A 24,872-nucleotide genomic window follows, 5' to 3' on the forward strand; every position below is an offset into this window, starting at 1 on the left:
CAAAAAGGAGTCCCAGTGGATGCTATGGTGGTAGCGGCAGCCATGAAGGAAATGTCATCTTCCTCTGTTCATCCTCCTAATAAGGATTCCAGGACTATGGACAGATACGGGAAGCGCGTTTTCAGTTCAACTTTTTCCATGCTTTCGCTGAACTACCTCACGCATTTTATACTACTTTAGAGAGATCTCATTAAAGAGCAGGGAGATTCACTCCAGGGTAACGGCACAACTTAACACCCTCCAACTCTTCCATGAGGCTCATTTCATAGGCAGCCGAAGGATCGAGTAGGGCTGCAGCTTCAGCGATGTCTCTACGGAGACTATCCTGGATGCTCCTTTGCGGAAGCCTTCAAGTCTTCCTTTACCAATGCCCCATTTGATGGTGCAACCCTGTTTGGTCCCAAAGTAAAGGAGACACTCACTCGGTGTGAGCAAGAAGGTAAGAACCTGTCTGCCGTAGGGGTTCCTTTTTCCGCTCGACCAGACCATATCCCAAAGGGCAAAGAGGAGATCTTACCAGCCCACACAGAGCGACGCACCCTCCAGAGGCAGAGGAGGCAGAAATGGAAGACTCCACCCAGGCGGCAGAGGAGGTCCGCAGAACCAGGGCGACAGGGATAGCGTCCCTGGGAAGCCCTTCCAGCACTCCTGAAAGGAGGCCTGACTGTCATACTCTGGAGGCAGTCGGGGGTCGCTTAGCTTTATACCCAGACTCCTGGCTATGTCTTACAACGGATTCTTGGGTACAAAGCATAGTAACCAGAGGATACAATATTCCCTTTATCACAATACCCCCACCCCCCCCCCATCAAAGGAGATTTTCCAGATGTTCCACCCAGTCTGTGAAATCAAGCAGCTGTAGAAATAAAAAGGCTGCTCGAAAAAAGTCATCCAACTAGTCCCAGCGGACCAGATAGGATCCGGAACTTACTCAAGGTTCTTTTTAGTTCCAAAGAAAACAGGGGACTGGAGACCAATTTTGGACCTCAGCAAACTCAATACCTTCGTGAAGAAGGAAAAATTCTGGATGGTCACGCTACAATCGATCCTTCCATTTCTACAGAAGGACGATTGGATGTTGCTCTATAGATCTCAGGGATGCTTACTACCATATCAAAATGGCCAAAGCTTCCCGAGATCATCTGCTCGCCATTTCCAATTTCGAGCACTGTCCGTTGGTTTCAGGGTTTTCACCAAATGCATGGCAGTAGTGGCGTTTCACCTGAGGCGGATGGGATTCCAGGTGTTTCCATATCTGGACGACTGGCTCCTCACCACCACCAGGCATAGTCTACTGCAAGCCAGAGAATGCATGATCAACCTTTGTTCCCATTTAGGGATTTCTATCAATTTAGAAAAATCTGCCTTGTCGCCCTCACAGCATATTTCATTCATAGGGGTGGAATTAGACACTACTACAAGACTAATCAAACTCCCGCAAACGAGCATCAACCCTCAAAGACCAGGTCGCTATCCTGATTCGGAGCAGAAAAGTTTCTGCGGCACAAGTGCTAAATACTGGGCTTTGTCAGCCACGTTGATTGCAGTTCCCCTTAGCAGGATGCACATGAGAATCCTCCAGTGGCTACTCTTCGTGCAGTGGTCGTTCCAGCAACTCCCTCTCACCACATTTCTATCACGGAATCTTGCAAGCGGGATCTTCAATGGTGGCTTAACAGCCAAGACCTAACGATGGGTCGTCAGTTTGTATTACCCAGTCCTATAGCCACAGTAACCACGGATGCTTCCCTGATAGGGTGGGGGGGTGCTTTTTCAGGGGGAAAACAGTCCAAGGAGAGTGGTCCAAGACAGAGTACAACCTGTATATCAATGTTCTGGAGCTGAGAGCAGTGTTCCTAGCATTGCAACACTTTCACGACTCTCTACCTCTGGGAACAGTGGCAGTTCAGACTGACAATGTCAGTGGTCTGGTACATAAACAAGCAGGGTGGAACCAGATCTTATCCATTATGCAGAGAGGCCCTGAGAATTTGGCAATGGGCAGCGTCCACAGGTCGCTTTCTGATGCAACGCACATCCCGGGGTCATCCAACATCATTGCGGACCGGTTGAGCAGAGCCATCCTGTTACCTCACGAGTGGTCCCTGAACAACCTAGTGGTGGAAAGAATTTTCCGCAGATGGGGCCAGCCTTGCTGCGACCTTTTTGCATCCCCCTTGAATGCCAAATGCAGAAGCTACTTTGCCCTTCCCCCTCCGGGGGATGCCCCCAGGGACGCACTAGTGCACGATTGGCCCCTGGGTCTCCTATATGCTTTCCCTCCTGTGCCCTTGATTCCCAAATTTCTACAGAAAGCCAGGAACCTGGAAAGGACGATCAGCACCATTCTGGCCTCGACGGATCTAGTTTCCCTTCATGCCCACCTGATGGAGGAACAATGGATTCTGGACCCGGAGCCAGACTTTTTGACTCGCTCGTCGGGAGTTCCTCGTCAGTCCCTACGATCCCTCAAATTGACAGCTTGGCTGCTCCACTTCCCAACTGAGCCAGGTCAAAGTTTTTGTCTCCTTCAGTACAGCACATTCTGCTTTCTTCTCACAAACCTTCTGCCAGGAAACTATACAAGAACAAATGGAAATGTTTTGCTTGCTGGGCGTCTACACAAGGTTTAGACCCCTTGATAGCCCCGATGCACAAAATTCTAGAATTTTTATCTACGCTGTTTCACGAAGGAGCCTTTACTCTACGATAAGGGTGCAGTTAGCGGCCATATCAAATTTTCATGTAGGTGAAGGGGATTCTTCAGTAATGTCTCAGGCTTTGTAGAGCATTCATGAAGGGTACCGTCCACCTCCGACCACCCATTCGTGAACCGATCTCCCCATGGAATTTGATGTCTCGGCTTATGCTACCCCCTTTTGAACCGGCGTCAACCTGTTCAATTAAATGTGTCATGGAAGACCTTGTTTCTCATCGCTATTACCTCGGTTTGGAGAATTTCAGAGCTCCAAGCACAGTCCGTCAGACCACCATACATGATTTTTCACCCTGATAGTTTCCTTGCGTACTAATCCGTCCTTTCTTCCGAAGGTATGCTCAGTTAACATAAATCAATCCATTGAACTACCCACATTTTTCAAAAATCATTCAAACAAATTGGAATACATGCTACACAAGTTGGATGTGCATAGACAATTGAGATTTTATCTGGACAGGACAAAAGACTATAGAAAATCGGGCCAACTGTTCGTGTATTTTGCAGAAAATAAGAAAGGCATGGCAGTGACCAAGCTGACATTATCCAAATGGCTCTCTGACTGCATATATTTTGTTTATTCTGCTTCAAAGCAACCACTTCCATTCAAGCCTAAGGCTCATTCTACCAGGGTCGTCTCCAAGTCTTCTGCCCATGCCGCTCTTCTCCCGCTGGATACTATTGTGCAGCGGCTACGTGGGCAAAACCTCATACTTTTGTCATTACAAAGTTGACAGGTCCTCCAAGGACAGAGCATCATTTGGTTCCACTGTACTCAAACGTTCTTCCATAAGTCACCCAGGGTGACGGAGCTAGGGATGCTACCAGTGTGTAAGAACAAACTGCGAGATTGAACAATTTCACATAGAACATTATGGTAAGAACATAACTTCTTTATGTGAATCGTTCATCTTGCCTTTGTTCTTACAATCCCTCCCGCCATCCCCCACCCCCCACCATGTTCTGGAAGAACGGGTATGACTAGTGTCTGATTTGTCTAAATGGCCTTCTCTACCAAGTCCTCAGTAAGCAGCCTATTCTTTTTTTGCCTATCTGGGGGTGGTTCTTATAGTATTCAGTTTCTAGTAGGTTTGTCTGAGAATCACACGCAGTCTTGAGTACTGTTTTTCTGGGTTTTTCTTGCATACTAGATCTGAGGTATGGTAGAAGAGGATCATGGGATATAGACTGTGCCTCTAGCTTTCAGATGCAGAGCTTGTGAACCGGCCGACTCTGAGCCGAGGATCGGCTCTGAACCAGTGTGTAAGAACAAAGGCAAGATGAACAATTCACATGGAACGTTATGGTAAGAACATAACTTCTTTTTGTGGTGTTTGGAAGTGATGTGTTTTGACAGTACCAGCATTGTCTGTGGATATCCAAGCTATGGAGTGTCCTTTCTCACTCATTTTCAGTTCAGGAAAGAAAACTAGGGAGATGAATAGTTTGACTTAAAGTAAACTCTGGTACAAGTTTAGACATAGGACTAGTTCTCAAACCCTGTCCCTATGGAAAATGAGATTGGGTTCGCTTACCGTAAGAGCCTGCCACTGATACTCTTGAAGAGGTTAGCGCAGTTGGTAAAACAGCTTTCCATGTCAACCTCATGTCAGCCAGATTAGCTGATTCAAATGGAACAAGTGTTTGTAACACAATTAAGATCCCGAGGAGGGGCCACTGGTTTTCCTGGAGGCCTCTTATGCAAAAACCTCTCAATAATATTTTGACATGAGACTGTATTGGAAGAGGAGGATCCATGGACAGACGTGCTGAAATGGCTGATAAATGAACCTTGATAGAGGAATAAGAAAGGCCATAGGTTAGTAACTCGCGTTGCAAAACCAACAAAAGCACAAACTGAATGTATGCTGACTGTGTTGGTACTAACTAGAAAACCTTTTTCCATTTGGTAATATGATTTCATAGTAGCAAGCTTTCTTGCCTCATTAGTACCTGCTGCACTTCAGAAAACAGGTGCCTAAAAGGAATTAAGACTCCATCATCCAGGCAGTCGACTGAAGCTCCTACTAGGCTAACAACCACCAGGGCCTTTATAAGCCTAGCTGTGTAGTCCAATCCAGTTGTCCCTCTTTCATGGGCATTTATTAGGAGGGGGGATATGATAGAAATGTTTGAGGTTATGGGGGATATGTTTGGGCATTACTGTCTGCTGCTGTCAGAGACATGGGGGCCAGACAAGGTGAATTTTCAAATTTTCCATCATAAGGCAAGATTGCTCTTAACTAGGGTTAGGGATAGTCTGCTTCACATGGATGGGGAACCTGTTCCAGAGCATGGAGATCCTCTGAAAGATGCCCGTCTTGTCAGCATATCTTGTCGCAATCAAATTTTAGATCCTTGTATCTAATGGTTCTGATGCTGTTATTTTTTCAGATGTGCAAAACGTCCATCAGACCTGGATCAGAGGATGCCTTGTATTGCAGGTATACAGAGTCTGCCAATAGTCTGTAGGAAACAGAATATAGAGACAGAGCTTTAAGATCCTTGTAGGGTAGTGTGCTTATACCCTGGATTATGGTGGTAAGGAACTTTTGGGCATTCCAACTGCATATGTCTGGTCAGGTATATACCAAAGGGGGGTATTATACCCCTTGATGGGTCTGATAAGGGCCGAATAAGTAGTACTGTGACTTCTTGGACACGAGACCCCCCCCCCCCCCCGATCTAGTTTCCATTTGAAGGTCTGCCTTGGTCCTGCTCAGCATGTCTACCACACAGTTTTGCTCTGACAGAATATAGGATGCCTGTAGAGTAAGATTGTGCTGTAAAGCTGTATCCAACATCCTGAAGTATTCCTTTGCAGTGACCAAAGTCTGAGTGAAAAACCTCAGAAATGGAACTAGATAAAGATTTCTTTTTCCTGTGGAAGAGCTGTTTTTACTGAGATCTAGTTGATATCCCAGGAGCACAATCCTGTGTGAAGGAGTCGGACACTTGAATGTTCTCTTGAAATCCTAGCTTGTGTAAGATCTCTCTGCAAAGATAAAGTAGTCTAAATATGGAAAAATGTGGATACCCTTTAACCTGCCATGAGATGTAACTGGAGCTTGACACACTGTGAAACCTCTTGGTGCAGCTTACAGTCCGTAGGGTAAGGCAGAGAACTGATAGTTGAATCCAGAGACAACCTTAAACATCTGAAGTCTGGCTGACAGAAAAATTGCAAGCAGTGGTGCACCCTTCCTCTAAAGAAGACAGAACAGGAGGAATAGATGTAGGTTCTGGAAAGTCTTGTAACGATGCATTTTCTGAGGGACTGGAGTCTGGTGTTCTTCTGACACTGGCACATTCTAGCAATAGTCTTGAAAAAGACCCCCCAGGGAGAATCGGAAAATGAGATCATCTCTGTCCAAATCAGAAATCCTTGTATTCCTGCATCTTCAATTCAGAATCTTAAATCTCTTCTGGAAAAGAGGAATCTGGCTATTGATCCTCCTTGTAAAAGTAGTTTGTGGTGAAAGACATGCAAAGAAAATTTAGTAGATGCATGCTTTTTCTGTTTTGACAGGAAGAATGGGGCCAGCCATGTTACAGATTGCAGTAGCAGCTTCCCCAGGCATGAGCACAGCATTCTGACACAACAGGAAGACTTCTCAGGACAGAGGCTGGCTGTCCCTTTCCCACTTGGGGAAGCCAACAGCTGCAGAGGACTTGGCTAATCCCCAGTCTGTAGTGGCTGTAGGTGCTACCCCAGAGTGATCTAGGGTAACAGATGAATGGTCAGCAGTACAACAGATGGGCCAGAGCATAGCCAGCCTGCTGTGGTGACAAAGGCTGTTTGCTTATTTTTCTTTGTGGCTGGAAGAGGGACCAACTGTGGGACTGGTAGAATGTTCAATGGTCAAGCCAAAAATAGTGCTGGTTTCCTATTAGACTAGCAGCAATTGCCTGTAAACACAGTCCACTAAAGTAATTTTTTTTTTTACAGAAAAATACAGTAAAAAGCACTTTGAAAACCCTGTACCAGGTCACAAAAGTAAAATAAAACGCAATGTCTCCAGAAAAAAATGTTGGTGTTTTACACCACTTAAACTGACAGTGCTTTGTTTTAAAAGCATATTAATCTTGAGAAGTTACATAAAAACCATTGGCCTTAAAATCTTCTTGAAGAGGAAAGTAAGCAAGCGTTAACAGAAATAAGAAAATGGAGGTTTTTCCCAAAAGCAAACTTCCTTTAACAGGACGCGCAAGCCAGCCTTCCTTTAACACCTCAGAGGAGTGTACTGTTCAGAAGTGGTAAACCTCTGAAGATTCATACCTAAATATTAAGTCAGCTCTGCTTGAGCTGCCAGACAGTTTGGATGTGTGGAAGGTGCCCTAAAACTTTGGAAGCTGGCAATTTGTTATATCCTCGGCAAGGTATAATCCATATAGCCAAGCCCACTGCAGCAGTGATAATTATGATGGACGTCTGCATATCTGCTCAAGCTAATCTTCCTACCCTCATCTTTAGTAATGCTCTCCATTTCTCATTTAAGAGAAATTTCATCATTTAAATTATTTGCTTGCATTGGTTGAACTTCTGAACAGCTAAGTTGTATTCTCACAATTTCAATTTTGTATGATTGTTTAGGATGGCAGGTGATACATTTGACCAGCCACCAACTACTCTGGCAGTAAATGATGCAGGAAAAATGGAAGAGTGCTGCAAATTGTATTACATTATTTTGTTGAAATTATCCTGCCTGTCCAGACAAGTCTATTGATTTTTCTCCCAGTGCCCCATCGAGCCTTCCCTTGATCAGGCACATTTTTCTGTCTTTATGATATCTTGGCAACGAGAGAATTTGGATAGCTTAACCTTGCACCCTTGGCAAGGAATTGTGTGAAATCTCGCTATGATGGCCCATATTGCTCTGTTCTTGCATATGCACTCTATGAAAGCTGTCAACTGTCATGACTTGGTAAGCCTTACACCTTTCCTCGGGTTGGCCTTGTACATTGCTACCCAGCGGTCTCCACCCCCTCCCCTGTAGGATGGGCCTACTCATGTTCCTTGTTAATGCTGTCTGGCATCACCGCTTTTAGTGAAACGCAGTTTGCCTGAATTGTAGTTGGGGCTTTATCCATCTGTACTACTGGCACTGGTGATCAGTTTCAGTATATTTTCAGATGTTTGCTGGTTTTTATAAGTCAGTCATACTTTGCATAATTGATTTATTTCCGGACTTGGGCTTTTGTTATAAAAGTTGCTTAGACTAACATGACAACCTGGCTAGCAAGTGGGATTAACACTATCTTGCTGTGAGGCACGTAATGTATGTAGTGCTGAAAGGACACTTTTTTTATTTCTTTAAAGATGTTAAGTTATGGAACATGCTGATAGTGCTGTCAAAGTATAACTGAAGTTTGCCAATTGTCATACCTTGTTTATCTTGCAGACTACTGTTCCACCAGCAGGGTTAAACTTTAACCGTTTTACAGAAGACTCTCTGCTGCGCCATGCTCAGTTCGTGGTGGAGCAGGTTGAAAGTTACGATGAAGCTGGTGATTCAGACGAGCAGCCAGTTATCCTTACTCCTTGTATGAGAGACTTGATCAAGTTAGCTGGTGTCACCCTTGGGAAAAGGTATGTCTCTATTTTAAATTACTTGGTGAGAGCAACACAGTTTGCAGGTGCAGTTTGAGCAGTCTGAAAGCCAAGACTGCATGATGTCTAACATCTCAATCTTAATCCTATTTGCATAGCTCTCACAGTCCAAGCAGTTAAGATTGTGTCACATCCTACTTTAAAGAATCTTACAGTATGTGGTATATGAACTCTCAAGCACTTTGTCCCATTGGAAAACTTTTGACCTTTGTTTTACTTAAACTTTTAAGTACCACTGAAGATTACCTTTAAATCTCCGTGACCTTGCCCTAGGGAAAGAATGAGGTGCGTCTGTAGACTCTGTGCGCACCTGCAGGCATAGCGAAATCCATCAGTCTATGCACCACACCTCACATAATTCCTATAAAGTCTCCGAGGGATGCACTAAATTTATTTGGGCTGTAAAGCTTTCTGACAATATTAACAGCTTTAATGAATGAAACTACATCCCGGCACTTAACTCGTTAGATGCACCTATGAATGAACAAAACACTTAAATACATATTGATTTAAGCTTTATTTAAATGTTCTCTGTTGGCATGTACATTATGGTTACTAGTGTGAGGTCCATTTGTTCTGCTATCTAGATGTGACACTGCTTGGATTCTTTCTAAAGTTTTTTCGCCATTCACTCTTACGTGCTACAAACTCCCATCACCTGTCACCAATTCCAATAAATTTCAATAGCTACCCTTCTGGCGAACAGAAGTCGCTACTCTAAAAGGGGTTACCAGTCCAAAGTAGAGCAATAATGGCCATCGGCAAGCTCAGTTGCAGAATGTCAGTGGTGGACAGTGTCCAAGGTTAAAGTTCATCCTCCATATATGGGGAACCAGCTTGTAGCGTTGGGTGGAAAGTTTATCTAGAGCTTGTTAAGTTGATGCCATCATTGGTGGAAAAAGGAGAGAAGTCAGGAAAATTTAGACCTCCAACTTGGACTCCTCTCCCCACTGAAGTCCTATCTCCAAATACTCCAGGCATTTAAAGCACTGCTAAAATAGCACCTTCAGGAATGTTTGCAAATGTTTTCATAATACAGAGTAACTGGAATATTTTTTACTTTTTTTTATTAAAAATGTAATGGTCAGAACTCAAGGATGTAGGTAACATGGAATCTCTACACGAGTTTGGATTCGTCAAGGGCTGGTCCTGCCTACTGAATCAGTGGAAGAGAGCACTACAGTGCACACTACGCATCTATGCCTTGCAGATGTGACGCTGTCCAGCATTTGGGTATCCTAGATGCTCTTCCAGCTATATTAATCCCTGTGTAACTTTGATGGCAAAACTGGCTCATAAACAGAACTCTGGGAAGTTAAGATGGGTGGCTCTCCTCCAAAAGACCTGTTGGCTATAATACTCATTGATTTAGTTCTTGTGCAACTCCTTTCATATTTAGTTCTGAGAGGTCATAGCTAATATTCAGGGTTTATGGTTAACAAGTCTGCAGATGAATGCAAATTTGGTGTCATCATAAACTTCCCAGAAGAGATGCATCCTTCTAGGGCCGAACAAATGGCTGGCATCAAAACCGTGGACTAAAACCAAATGCCAGTGTTACTATATATATCCTTCAAACATGACTTCTGTTGTAACTATTACATTGGCAATATCTCCTTGAAAATTGATCGCTTAGGTGGGATCTGGGAACGCTTGACCTATGAACTGTCCTTGGATAACCATGTTTACTGTGTTAGAGAAGTCCTTTTTCATCATCACTTGTATCTAAAGGTATTGTCCAGGTACTGTGATGTAATTTTCACTGTACTCTAATAATTAGTCTACCATTTCAGTATGTACCTATCCAAACCCTTACCACAGCTGGAATAACCACACCATCACAAATGTACATCAAGGGCCTAAAGCATAAAAACTATACAGGCAATTACATAATTTTTGTTTGTCCCTCTCATTTTGTAGGCTACTGACAGCTTCAACAGACCCATTCTGTCAAACCTGTTAAATATTCTCAACTCCAATGGTATTGTAAACACCTGCTCAATCAGTCTTTCTTCCAAAATGGAACATGTTTGAGAAATGGGTGTGTCGCTGAGAATTCACTAATATGGAACTGTATTCCAGTGCATATAAAGCAACTTCTCTTACTCTATTCACTTGAATGAATGGGTAACTGCAAGTTTCACCACCAAATTAGCATCCCTGTCCATGCATAGAAGAACATGTAAATATTTCAACATATTAATTTTTGGTTCATCTCTTGGGTTATTTGTATGCCAAATGGCAGGGCTAAAAACTGCCATGGGAATGTTGGGATGGGCTTCTTAAGGTGCTTTCAGTTCAATAACCTAATTAAGTACTTATGACCCTATAAAACAAAAGGAAAGGCATGGGAACTAGAAGTAGCCACACAATGCAGCAGGAAATAGAAGCACCATCTGAATAGAGAAGGGTTGCAACATTCTTTGCTCAAAGAAACTGATCATAATCTGCTATCCAAGTACTGGAATTACTTGCACCTCTGTGCTAGATAATTTTAAAGTTAAATTGGCACTTTAATCACACATTTGGCCACTTAAGATCCTTTTTGCAGGTATATGCGATGTCTGATCCAGATCCATAAATTGAATAAATCTACACCTTGTATTAAGTAGGTTTCACTCACTTGCACCTGTATTAAGTAGGCTTCACTCACTTGCACCCAGCTACCTTTTCTGCTGCTGTTTACATTTCACTGGGGAGGTAGGCTGTTGAAGGAACCCTAATCACTCCACACCCAAGCAATGAAGCAAAACAAAGACCAACAAAAACAGTACGGACATGCAACAAAGTAAAACATGGTAAAGAAAACCGTGCAGTGAGGTTAATCCTGTTTAGGATTTACATAGTCTGCCACAGAACTTGCTGGAAATTAAATGGAGTAAATTGGTAAAAGTTGTTTGATTATAAGAATACATTGGTCTTATTCATTTCTTCAGGCCATTAAATGTACAGCGAGGCGTCTAACCAGATGAAATGTTTTTCTGCTGGAGTGATTGTCTTACTAGTGAAATTTTTTGGAAAGACTGATTTCTTTCTAGTATTGGTGTACCCCGACCATGTGATAAGGGGTGGGGGGGTAGTGATGGGTTTTGCAAGGTTTCTTAGCTGGGGTGAGGGGACCTGTGCTTCATATCAAGTAATACTCAAAATAAAACTTGTGTAGATTTTGCTGTTATGGAGAGCTAGCGAGCTTTTTCCTCCTCCCTGTTAACTGGCAGAAATGTTCATTTTGTGGGAAGAGTTGAAGCAGTAGATTTAAACCGTTTGAAGTTGAGTGAGCTAATAACCATCCTGTAGTAGTGTGGTTTGGGTGTCAGGAGGTTTTTTAAAGGTTTTTTCTATCATCTAGCAGGAGGAAGTTTAAGATTTTACAAAGTTGTACATCATATGTATTCTTTGTACAAATATCAGTCCAGCATTACACAAATTGCTCAATTCCTACCTTCCCTTAAACCTCACTCCTCCAAAACATTAGCCTGCATATATTCCCACAATTTACACTTTTTTTTATGCAAGTTGCTCCTACCCTTTTCCAAAGAGCCTGTTTTCCAGTTCTTTTTGGTTAGTGTTCAGTACTTCAAATACAGTTGGTTTAGACTTTGATTACCATTTTCTAGCGGATTGCTTTTTTGACAGCCACCAAAATTGAACTTAAGGCCTTGAATTTAGAACCTGTATCCCAGTTCAAAAAATAAATCTGATGTCCATCTTCACTTAATCCTTGACTGTGGGTTTGGTTCTGTATCTTGGAACAGACTCTGCTTTTATTCCAGCTCGTGCCTTCCAAAAACTCTAGCTTAGCTCTTAAGAATGTACCTTTCAAGATTGCCTCTGATCTTAGTTTGCTGCTTTAAGTGCCAGATGTGTTCCTCTCCTGTCAGCTTTCGAGCTAGCCATTTCTCATCACTTTAAGTGTTGGTCTTTGAATTATTTACAGATTAGTATTCTCTATACCCAGCTCCTCTCTCCATAACTATTGGTGTGTTTATCCTGTTTACAATAGTTGGTACTTTCCCTTTGCTTACTTTTATGGTTGTCTGCTTTATTACCACTATGGTAAATCTTTCGTACCATTGTTGGTACGTTTTCCTTTCCAGATTTCCTTTTCTGTGTGCTTTTTTTTTGCGCCTGGTGCACCTTCAAGACTGTGCTATCTGTCATGGCTTCAGTCACTGGGCCCTGTGTAGAGAGGAAAAAATAAGCTAATCTTGAACAACTTGATAAAATCTGGCTTTGAGGCCATATCTGTGATATCTAAGGCTGCTGGCGTCCCTTCATCTTCCAGACTACTTTGAAGAGACTCCGTTCCAACACTCATCGCAACTGCCTACTAAAGACTAGTCTTCCCCAGTTTCTACAGTTTCAGCTGAACAGAATGAAAAGCATCTACCACCATCTGTGCTGATCCTTTCACTGACTGACTATTCTGGCACCCAGTACTACATCTGAGACTTTCCTCTGTTCCATCAGTCTCTGAACCAAAAGTTTTCTCTCTTTGCCCTGAACAAGATGTTCTCCAAAATTTTGTAGACTGACCGCCAAGCCCATTCTTGGCTAGACCTCAGTCCCTGGCTGTCTAGTCTGTTCCACCAACAGCCTTGCAGTCAGATGTTCTGAGGCTAGTGGACCAGTTCCTGGTGGTGAGGGGATTAGCCAGTTTGGTTCTTAGCATTCCTGGCTCTGGAACTTTACATGTCTCTAACCCGTTTTTTTTTCCCTCTTCTGACTCAACTGAGCATTGAGTTCCTGGTTCTGACAGTCTGTCTACTGTATCAGTGTTGGTGAGATGCTTGTCTCTGGTGATCACTACCCTGAGCTCTCTGGTTCTGTTGGAACCAGAGATCTCTCAGGACCAGAGCTTTGTTGTCCATTCCAGGGAGCGTGGATCGACACTGATCACTACCCTGAGCTCTTTGGTTGTGTTGGAACCAGACACCTCTCGGGGCCAGAGCTTCATTGTCAATTCCAGGGAGTGTGGATTGACGCAGATTATCTGAGCCATCCATACTTCTCGAGACTTCTGCATGCGTAAGTTTGACTCTGGCTTCAGGCTCAGGGGTGGTTATGTCAGTGCAGGGATGGGATCAGTTTCAAAGGAGTGTATTTTGATTCCAGGCTCCCATTCCTCTATGGGAGGGGTCCCTGCTTTTTGGGCCATGGAGAGGGCCTTGTCTGCTGCAGGCTGTCTATTTCCTCTTGGGCCATCCCAGTCCTTCCCCTCGCCCAGAGCTACCACTGGCCTCTGATCTGGGGCAGCAGGCACAGAAACCTCAGTATTCAACCATGGTGGTTATGCCTTCAGCAGCCAGTCCCACTGAACAGGTGCCCTGGAAGAGTGCAAGAGGAAGCACTTGGACTCCCCTGAAGAGTATTGCACAGAAGATATGACTCACTGAAAGTGAAGGTTCCCCAGGGTCACCCCCCCAGATGTCTTGTTAGGTGACATTCTAGAGATATTTAAACAGAGATGTGGCTGAATTTCCAGCAACCTTCCTCAGAGGAGTCAGTATACCTAGAGGCTTTCCATGCCTGACAATTGCTGCTTGAATCTCTGCCCACTGACCATCTAATTTGATTGTGCAGTGGGCATGGAAGATTCCAAAGTCCATCAAACCAATCCCTAAGAGACCAGACTTTATTTTGTTAGCTGCCATGGATCAGCAACACTGGGCTAAAGGGGTGCCCAGTAGATGCCATGGTGATTCATAAGAAAGTTTTTTTTTTTTTTGTGGCTGCAGCAAAGTCCTAATGTCCATCCTCATAATGAGTCTAGGATGCTGGATATATTTGGGAAGGTGCGTATATGCTTCATTGACCTTTGCACTTGGGTCCTGTAACTTCATGGCACATTTCATCAGGCTTCAATGAATTCTGATAAAGGAGCTATCGGACATTCTTTAACAGGAACCGTAACTGAGGAGGTTCAGGCTAAAGTAGCTTCCCAGCTGGCAACCCTTTATTCTTTACGTAATTTGTCCATGAGGCTCCTTGCACGCTGAAGGGGTAACTAGGGCAGTGGGTTCTGGCGTAGCCATGAAGACACTCCTGGATACACTTGTGAGTTTGCTGTGCCATTTGTCTCATCAGTGCTCCCTTTGGAACATTCTTTTTTGGGCTCAGAGACTCTTGCCACATGTGAGAAGGATGGAAAGACTTTCTGCCATTGAAGTACACTTTTCCACTTCACACTGGCCCTACTCCAGGACCCAGAAGAATGGCAAGCTGTTCAAAAAGTCCCAAGGGCCTTTCCAGGACTCTCCTAGTAATGACCCCCCCGGACTGTGTGTGGGGGTTATAATGGAAGATGCCGTGCTAGAGGCAGAGGTGGCCCGCAAAAACTAGGGTTCTAGGGATTTGTTCCTGGTAACTATCGGTGCTCCTGAATGGAGGCCTGATTGTCGTCCTCTGGAGGCAGTGACTGCTTTCCCTGCACCTACTTGCCTGGCTAACCATAACGGACAGTTGGGTGCAGAGGATTATAACCAGAGTTTAGTGTTCTTTTTCGAAACAACCCAAACAGCCAAAGAGAATCCCAGACGTTCCACCAGGACACCAGGGATGCAGCAGTTCTAGAAATTCAAAAACTGCTCGATAAGAGCCATCCAAGCAGTCCAACCAGACCAGATAGGATCCAGGGTTTAATAAAGATTCTTTACTGCCAAACAAAAAAGGGGGGGGAGACTACCAATTTTGAATCTGTCTTGAACAAGTCAGTTCATCAAACCAAATTCCGGCTGGTCACAGTTCAGTCTAGTCATTCTTGGGGAAAGACTATTGGATGTGCTCAGATCTTCAGGATGTGTATTATGTCATTCTTGGGGAAAGACTATTGGATGTGCTCAGATCTTCAGGATGTGTATTATCACAAAAATAGACAAGTGCTCCAGAAGACTTCTGCACCAGCTGGGAACCAGTTATCAGTTCAGAGCCATGCCCTTGTGTCTCACAGCCTCCAGGGTGTTCAACAAATGTATGCAGTGGCCACAGCTCCCTTCAGAATGCTGTTTGTTTCCATACTTAAATGACAGGCTCATTACTGCAACCACCAGGCATCTATTGCTTCAGGCAAGGAGCTATGTGAAAACTCCCTCTTTACGGATCAATGTAAAGTACGAAAAATTGCATCTAGAGCCAACATAGCATTTAGTTTATAGGGATGGCGTAGTACACAAGTGCCTGTACCACTTCTGTACCTGAAGAGACTTCAAAGAATAAAATCATAAGTCAGACAAATTTACAGCAGAACAGTGACACAAGGCTGGTGTTGGACTCTATTATCTATGGCGGTCTATATCAATTTAATTCCCCTTGAGGTTTCGCATGCAAATTCTGCAATGGCTCTTGGTGTCACAGTGGTCATTACTGAGCCAACCAGTCCCATTTAAGTACTGATCAATTTATGCAAAAAAAGGACCCGCGTTGGTGGCTCCATTCCAATGATCTTTTGGGCCATCCTTTTGTCCCCCCTCCAACCCTAAGCCATAGTGACCACAGATGCATCCAGGATAGGTTGCGGGGCATTATCTGGGGGAAAGGCTGTCCAAGGCACCTGGTCCCGATTAGAGGCCAATTTGCACATCAGTGCTCTAAAGATGAGGGCAGTCCTGGTGTTGCAAGCATTCTAAGAAACCCTCCCCTTGGGGAACGATTGCGATACCGACATGTCAGTAGGTTCATAGCCTAGTATGAACCTATCTGCCCTGGGGCAATTATAAGCCTAGCCCGATTCTGTATGGCTTGCGCCACCCCTTGATTTGAGTATAGGTTCATATAGTAGTTTGGTACATCACCAAACAAGGGGTAACCAGATCTTGCTCTGAGTGCTGGGTAATTTCATCCAGTTGCTTTCTAATCGTAATGCATATTATGGGGAGTCGTAATGCATATTATGGGGAGCTTCAATGTGATTGCGGACAAATTGAGCAGGGGCATCGTGATGCCTCACTAGTGGTCACTCAACCCTGTTGTGGCAGGATATTCTATCAATGGGGCCAGCCCTGCTGTGATCTCTCTGCATCCTCCCTAAACAAGCGAAGCAAAAAACAGAAAAATCCTGGAAGAACACCGCTGGATGCTTCAAGTAGTAAAAATAACTTTTAATAAAAGCTGGTACAAAACAGATAAGCGCTTTCGGGTTGGTAGCCCTTCATCAGATGAATAACAGACATCAAAACTCACAATTTAAACAAAACGTCTTCCAATCAGCATCTAGTAAAAAACCCGCCTATTTTTCAGGGTGGGTTTCACTGGGATGACATCATTAAGACCCGGCCTCCTGTGGGCCATCAGCTGTATAAGATGGATTATCCCTGCCAGGTTATCCCTCGGCCGGCCTGAATACCAGAGACTTGGTATTTCTGCGTTGGTTGCTGTCGCTTGAAGACTGACATCGGGTCGTCTGTGTAATTGTGTTGGCTGCCTTACTTTATATCAGTCTTTCTTGCCATGGAGCCAGACGCAGTTCATGCTGGTCGGCTGCTACCTGAGTTTCATCTACCGAACTGAAGATTAAGCTAACTACCCTGTTTGGGATCCTTTTTTCTTGTACCAACAGATGTCTGTTAATTTTCTCGCCTGTGGAAAACAAATACCACACAGATTTCCACTCTTACTGCGTCACTTGTTTAGGCCCAGACCACGACGTGCCTCTGTCGCTTCTGTGCTTTGTTCAATGCCAGAACTATCCATAGTCGGGCCCTTATTGTAGCCAGATATTTTCACTTAGTCCTGTAACTCCGGTATGGCTTCGGTAAGCCATCAGACAGCAGATCTTCCGAAAAGATGGGCACAGACCTCACAGGTCCAAACCTACCGACGACACTTCCGTTAAGCTTGTCAGTTCTCCAGTACTCAGTGAGGTGCTTTCGCAGCCCCCTGATGCCTGCTTCTGTTGATTCGCAGGCAGTTAGAGACCCTTTCTGAGTCCGGTATGCCAGAAAACTCTTCGACTAAGGATCCTGCAGTCATCTCAACCTTGGATGGGTCTGGAGCCACTGAGTAGGCACCGGCTTCCGAGGAAGCATACCAAATCTCGACACAAACACTTCTTTCACGACTACCGTTCTTTCTAAGACTGCAGAGTTTCTTGGGCCCAGGGTACGAACCACACCCAAGAAACAGACTCACTCTGGCACCTGCTACCTTGCCTCTGTCTCAAATGCTCAGAATGGTGGAAGACCTTATGCTAATCTGGGGAAGCCAAGCTACCCTCTCCAAAAGGAAGACATCTGTCCCCTGTAGTTTTGCCTAAAGAGTCAGATGAATCTGATTCATCTGAATATGAAGACATGCCACCTCCACTTATGAGGATTCTGATGCAGAGGATGCCATTCCTTCAACCTCTCCCCCAGAGGCCAGAGGATTTTTCCTTTGGGGAAACCCTGCATAACTTAAGGGAGCATTTCCAATGCGAGTTAGGACTACCCTCAGTCTAAAGAGACACTTGGGGAATTCCTAGATCTTCCACAACAGACCTTTAGCCATCCCCCAGTCCTGGATGTTGTGGAGGTTTTTTCCCTCTAATCCAGCTTGAATCCTGACACCCTTCCTCCTGCTCCCAGTAAACCAGACAGTCCCTGACTCGCACAAATATCTTTTTAGAAATCCTGCAGCTGACCCTGAGGTCATTTCTCAAGGGCCAAAAGGGATTAAAGCAATCTCTGCTAAGAATCCCACCCCCTCAGACTGGGATTCCCAAGCATTGGACAGATGGGGTAAAAAAAAATATACACCTCAGCTATTCTTGCTATCGGGGCACTAAATTGTCAATTCCATATGCTGAAGTATCAGCAACATATCCTGGAACTCTTAAAACAAAAAATGTCTTCCTTTCCTGCCTGGCAGAATCTAAAGATTTACAAGAGTTAATGTGTTACCACACCTTGCACTGTGGTTTTGGCACCCTAGAAGCTTCTTGCAGGGCAGCAGTCACTGGATCTGTAATTAGAAGGGTTGTGTGGCTTTAAGAACAGCCCCTGCCAGTCCATGTCAAATCTAAATTGCTGTATACCCCCTTGCACAAAGATGCCTTATTTGGTACTAAGGCAGAAGAGGTCTTAAAGATGGAAAAAAAAGCAAAATCTATGCAAACTGTTAAGGATTTCTTGCGGGTCCAGCCCCCTAGGTGCAGCAGGCAATGCCCTTCCAAACACTGGTCCTTTCCAGCTCACAGTAAACGGGCACAGCAGACACCCTGGAGAAGCAGACCCCCCCCCCAGTCAGCAGACCCAGGGAATGCAGAGATCTAAGCAGAGGGCTACCTCCGCTTCAAAACCAGGGAATTCTAAGCCACCCCCTTATGGTAAGAACTCCTCCACCCCCTCCTTCTGCCCACCTTCACTTACCCCTAGGAGGAAAACTCCTTTCACTCAAGCATTACCAAGGGACCAATGTGTTCTGAAAATGTCTCAGGGATGCAAATTTTCCTTTCAACCCCTAAAGAGTTCCCAGATCTACCACCAAATCAGTGGGCAGAGGCTCAAAAGCAAATCCTTTCCCTGCTCTGAGGGCAATAGAGCACGATTCCTGCAGAACAGATGGGCCAAGGTTTTCTACTCCCGATTTCTGGTACCCAGAAAAGAGGGCACCTGGCAACCCTATCCTCGATCGATCAGTTCTAAATACCTTCAGAGTGATTCAAACTGCTCACCCTCCAGCTGTTGCTACCCATGCTGTCCAAGGATGCTTGGCTAGCCACCCTAGATCTAAGAGGCCTACCGCCACATTCCTATCGGGGAATCATGCAGGGAAATCTCTGCTTCAGGGAAGGATCTCGACACTTTCAGATCTCAGCACTTTCAGTTTTCTGTGCTTCCCTTTGGCTTATCTACTGCTCCCAGAGTTTCACAAAATGTCTGGCTCCATTGCCTTCTGCAGGCAAAGAAATATTCAGATTTACCGTTAGATGACTGCCTTATTCAGGCAGATAGCTAGAAAAAGCTGCTCGCGCACCTGGCCTTTGTGAAGACTCTTCTAACCTCCCTAGGGTACATAATCAACGAAAAAAATCCAAACAGGTGCCCACCCAAAGGATAATCTTCTGGGAGCAAGTCTGGACACACCATCCCAGATGGCATTCCCTTATTCCAGAGAGACAATTTTTCCTGACAAGCTACTTCTCTCAACTAACTTATACTACTCATTCCATGTGCCAGACTACATATCAGGAAACTTCAGTGGTACCGAACGAGCCTTTGGTGCCAACACTCAAGACCTGGAAACCCTTCTACCTCTAATTCCTTGCCTCAGAAAAGATTTTCTTTGGGCATCAGCATGCTACCACAACGAGGGAATGCCTTTCTCCCCACTGCCCAGACCATCACCACAGACTCATCAGACTACACTTGGTGTGCACACCTGGACAGAAAGTGCATACAGGGCCAATGGAGCCCACAGCAAATCCCTCTGCACATAAATCAAAACAATGATGGCTGTGCAGCACGCCTTGATAGCTTTCAAGCCCCTTCTCTCTCCATGGGCTCTCCTGGTCAAAACAGACAACACCCCTGTGATGTGGTACATCAAGCAGGGAGGGACTTACTCATACTCTATGCAGGCTGGCCATGACCCTTTGGCGCACAGCCTCTGCCATGCAGCAACACTTGTTAGCACATTTCTTACCAGGCTCCCTCAACTCTCTGGCAGACCAATTGAGCAGAAATCTTCTGGACCCACACGAGTGGCAACTCGACAGAAGTATCTTCACCCTAATAACTCAGAAATGGGGAACCCCAAAGGTAGACCTCTTTGCCTCCCACACCAACAGTCATCTCGGCAAATTCTGCACCAGGAAGCATCACTGCATGGCTTGGAAAGTGGATGCCCCCCCAGGTCAGTCCATCAGTCTGTGCCTTTCACCCCCTCCCTCATCCCCAGCGTGCTGCTCAAAATATGGGAGGAAAAACCAAGGACCATTCTTGTAGCTCCAGACTGGCCCAAGCAGCACTGGTCCCTTGCTGCGCAGCTTGTCCCCGCTTCCCCCATGGCATCTTCCTCTGATTCCAAACCACCTGACCCAGAGGGAAGGGGAATTCATGCATCCCCAATTGCACACCCTCAATTTGGCAGCTTGGCTTATTCCCTAACCCTGAACCAATGTGCCAGTCTCAGTAAACAGATTCTTGATATCCATGAGGCCAGATGTCCTAGCACCAGAAAGTGTTACGGTGACAAATGGAAAAGGTTTTGCACCTGGATCCAGGCTAAGGGAGCCAACATGGCATACCCCTCCCTCTCATCCTGTATTACCTAGCTGACCTACTACGCTGTGTCCTTTTTTTTTTTCCTCTGTTAAATTCATGCCTCTATTTCTGCTCATTTTCCCACTGAGCAGCCCCTTTTCTCATACCCTTTGATCAAACTGTTCCTTCGAGGGGCTAGCAACCTGAGGCCACCCAGAAGGGCACCAACACCAGCTTGGGACCTTAACTTTGTTTTGGAAGAGCTCACCCTGCCCCCTTTCGAACAAGCTTCTGCAGGGCTAACATTTCTGTCCTGGAAAACAGCATTCCTTCTGGCCATCACTTCAGCCAGAGAGTCTGAGCTTCAAGCACTCATGGCTGTGGACCCCTTAATCTTCCATGCAGACAGGGTATCCCTCAGAACAAATCCATCCTTCACGCCACAAAGTTGTTTCCAGTGTGGCTCTCGACCAATCCATTCATTTGCCCACCTTTTTTTTCCCAATGCCCAGAACAAGGGGCTAAGAATTCTTCACTCTGTGCACAGCTCAGATTCTATCTAGACTGGACTAAATCCTTCAGGAAGTCTGATCAACTGCTGGTTAGCGATGCTACAGGGGGAGAAGGTAAAGCCATCTCCAAACAAGCCATTTCAAAATGGATAGCACACTGCATCCATTTCTGCTACAAACAGCATGGAAAGCCCCCCCCCCCCTCCAAAGGGGGTCAGGACACTACACCAGAGCAGCCTCCACCTCTGCAGCTTTCCTCAGAGGAGTCTCCGCCAGGGACATCTGTAGGCTGCCACCTGGACATTTGTTCACACTTTTTTACCAAACATTACCACCTGCCTCTCTCCTCCAAATCCAGGGCAGGCTTTGCCTCTGCAGTCTTGCAGGGCATCCTAGCCAGCCCCTAGTTGCATTGACTGCCTCCACCCTTTTCCTCAGCTTTGGGAATCAACCCAAATGTGATGACTGCAACAGTGAAACACTAACATGGTACAGTTGTGTACATTTGCCATAAATGTAGATGTCAGTGTATTCATTGTTGCAGTCCTGGTTTCCCTCTCTCCATCCCCCTTTCTTTCTCCTTTTATTACCATTCTAACTTGTGATTCTCAACTTGCAAGGGGCATTTAATTTAATTTCCACTGGTGGGGTTTCTTCCACCAGACCCTGGCCTCCTACTTGGGGACTCCTGACAGGTTAGGGAAAGAAAAACTGATGTAATGGCATCAGTTGCCTTTATACTACTGACGACCTGACGTCAGTCTTCAAGCAACAGCAACCAGCAATACTAAGTCTCTGTATTCAGGCTGGCCGACAGTACTAAGTGTCTGTATTCAGGCTGGCTGAGGGCTACGCTGGCTGAGGCCTACCCTGGCAGGAATAACCTAAGTGTGATGACTGCGAATGCACCAACATCTACATTTATGGCAAGTGTACACAAGTGTACTTTTCTGAAAGAAAAAACGCTGAATAGCATAATTCTCATTGTTCCATTCTGGCCTCTGCAGATATGGTTTCCCTTTTCTTGTGGCCTCGCCTAATTCAGAAACCTTGGACACTGAACCAAACTCCAGACCTATTGTCCCATCCAGAGGGACTCCTCCAAATCTTCAATTTCAAGCTCGCTGCATGGCTTCTCCGGTTCCAGTGATTGCCAGGCATACAAGTCTTACTGCCCTAGTTCAACAAACTATTCTAGTCGCCCACAAGCTTTCGACTAGATGATCATACAGCAGCAAGTGGGAAAAATGTTCCAGATGGACTACAGACAGCAATCTTTGCCCATACTCTGCACCAATTCATAAGGTCTTGGAATTTTTTAGTATCGCTTTTCAATGTGGGGGTGTCCTAGACTATACGGGTTTATCTAGCTGCAATTTCAAATCCTAATGATCTAAGTGATACAGCTCTAATGTCTCACAAACTCTGCAAAACCTTTCTGAAAGGAACCTTATTGCTGAGACCTACATACAAGGATCAGTCTGCTCCTTGGGACTTGAGTCTGGTACTGCAATCTTTAATCCCCCATTTCAACTATCTGCAAATTGCAATTTGAAGAGTTTATCATGGAAAATGTGTTGGTTGCTATTACGTCTGCTAGGAGAATGAGTTATAGGCCTTATCTTGCAAGCCTCCATACCTAATCTTTCATAACGGTGTCTTTGCGAATAAATCTTTTTTTTTTTTTTACCAAAAGTAGCATCAGACTGTACTACCTGTTTTTTTTCCCAAATTTTCAAACAAAGGTGAATATTGTCTGCATTTGCTAGATGTTCAGACAGTTAACTACACAGAACAAAGGAATTCAGAAAATCTTATCAGCTGTATTTCATTCTTTTACTCTGGGCAAACCAGTTTCTAAGGTTTCTGTGGCTAGATTTATTTATTTTATATTTGTTTACCGGGATGGTCTGGTCTGTCTGGGACCGTGCCCATTTTCACTGGAGGCCCAGGGAGAAAAGCTGTAGCCCAAGCTTGTATACAAGGTCATATTAAGTAATAGAAATTATAGACAAAATGAGTCAACACATTTAGAGGATAAAAATTTTATACATGGCATTAAATAGAAAGACTTTAAACACTTGAATATAGACAAATATATGGTTGAATTTATGTATGTGGAGGAACATAACATTAGTTAGGGAAGTTTAAATAGGGAGAATCACTTGAGCAAAGTAGTGCATAGTTAGTAATACTTCCGTGGTGAGTTGCAGCTAGGAATGTTATAAAGTAGTGTTGGAAGTGATATGTTAAGAGTTTGTATGTACAGACAAATTGTACAAGTAGTGCTAAGTTAATAATTAATTTAGAGTGTTACATGTGCAAAGCCAGGATTCAAGTAAGTGTCTTCTTTTTCAAATGATTAAAATTGCTTGTGGATCTAATACTATGTAGAAGGGTATTCCAATTTTTGGCAACAAAGTTAGTGAAGAGTTTTCTGCTGTATTGGATACTTTGGTTACTTGGAGCAAGTCTTTGTTAGATCGATTACGAATCTAAGAATATGGTTGTAGAAGAATTCTTAGGGAAGGTACATTGCCAGCATTGTGCATTATTTTGTGATCTAATTAAGTGGTTATACTTCATAACATGAGGTAGTTCCAACCAAGAAAGATTTTTGAAGCAGTGACTCTGATGGCTTGAATGTGTGGAATTTGTTGCAAGTTTGGCAATCTTATTGTAATATGATTCTAATTTACTTCTGACTTGATGTTGGCAAGTATGGGGGATGCATACAAGAGAGGACAGAAGGTGGGTTCTAGCTATGGCTATTCTTGCAGTGTCTTAAATTTGTTTGTATACATTGTTCTAAGGTTCTTGTGAACCTTTTTGATTTGTGTTAGAAATGTGTCAAACTTTAGATGGTCAATTAGGACACCTAATGGTTTAGTTTGGGAATCTGGGAAAATCCTAGTGTACTGGCAATGATATAAAAGTTAGCTGGGAATTTAGGTTTAAATGGATGAAAGATCATAAGTTTAGGGTTGAGAATGAGTTGCGAGTTTGCTAGCCACGTTTCAATATCCGAGAAGGCTTTTGTATGACTAAGGAGTTGTTATTGTGGATGCTGTACATATAAGGGTTGAGTTGTGTATTGTATGATAAATGCTTGACGGGCAGTATTTGCAGTTATGAATATGCTGAAAAGGAGGGCTCAAGACTGATGGCTCAAGGACTGCATAACCTTCATAACAAAAGGAAAGTGCAACTGCTGGGTCTTGTAAGGCACATTCTATGAGAGCAATAGCGGTTTCCGCAGTCTTTCATGCCAGAGCTTCTATAGATGCATGTCCAGTGGCTACTTGGGTATCCCCACATACATTTATTACTCATTACAAGCTGGATCTGGTCTCTAGGGGACGAGCATCTTTTGGCTCTATGGTGCTCAGGAATATTCTTCCATGCTACCTCCCAAGATTTCAGTAGCTGTGGACTCTGTCCCACAGTCAAGGGTTCAGTAACTTGACAACATCAGGTAAAGTTGTCTTACCTTTCCATTCCATCTGTGTTTATCTTCACTTTTCCTTGACCTCTCCACCCTCCTTCCCCCTGCCTTTCGGGCTTCTTGGTGGAAGTGATTATTCCTTTATGAATACAGATATGGTCTGTGATCTGTTATTTCTTGTCTGTCACTTTATCTTATGCAAACTGAGGTAATTTTGAGAGCAGGATTCTGGGTAGAGCTAATTTTTTTGGAAGGCGCAAGCTAGAGTAACTACAGTCTGTTCAGAGATGCGGAACTGAACCCACAGTCAAGGATAAGGTGATCGCAAACAGTATGGGAAGACCACTTTTTTTTTTTCCCTTTATTATATCCATTTACTTGCCCAATACTTCTGACAGAGTACTCTGTA

General features: G+C 44.4%; 1 protein-coding gene across 1 annotated transcript in view; it reads left to right on the forward strand.

The window, feature by feature from the left end:
* Window positions 1-24,872, forward strand: part of DNMT1 (DNA methyltransferase 1) — an 862,083-nt gene that overhangs the window by 280,494 nt on the left and 556,717 nt on the right. The window contains exon 14 of the mRNA XM_044084674.1: window positions 8,119-8,306. Coding sequence (XP_043940609.1) covers window positions 8,119-8,306 — 188 coding nt within the window. The remainder of the gene's footprint in view (window positions 1-8,118; window positions 8,307-24,872) is intronic.

The sequence above is a fragment of the Protopterus annectens genome, chromosome 9.part0 (genome assembly GCF_019279795.1).
Source record: "Protopterus annectens isolate FY-2018-M chromosome 9.part0, PAN1.0, whole genome shotgun sequence".
In the NCBI taxonomy this organism is placed as follows: Eukaryota; Metazoa; Chordata; order Ceratodontiformes; family Protopteridae; genus Protopterus; species Protopterus annectens.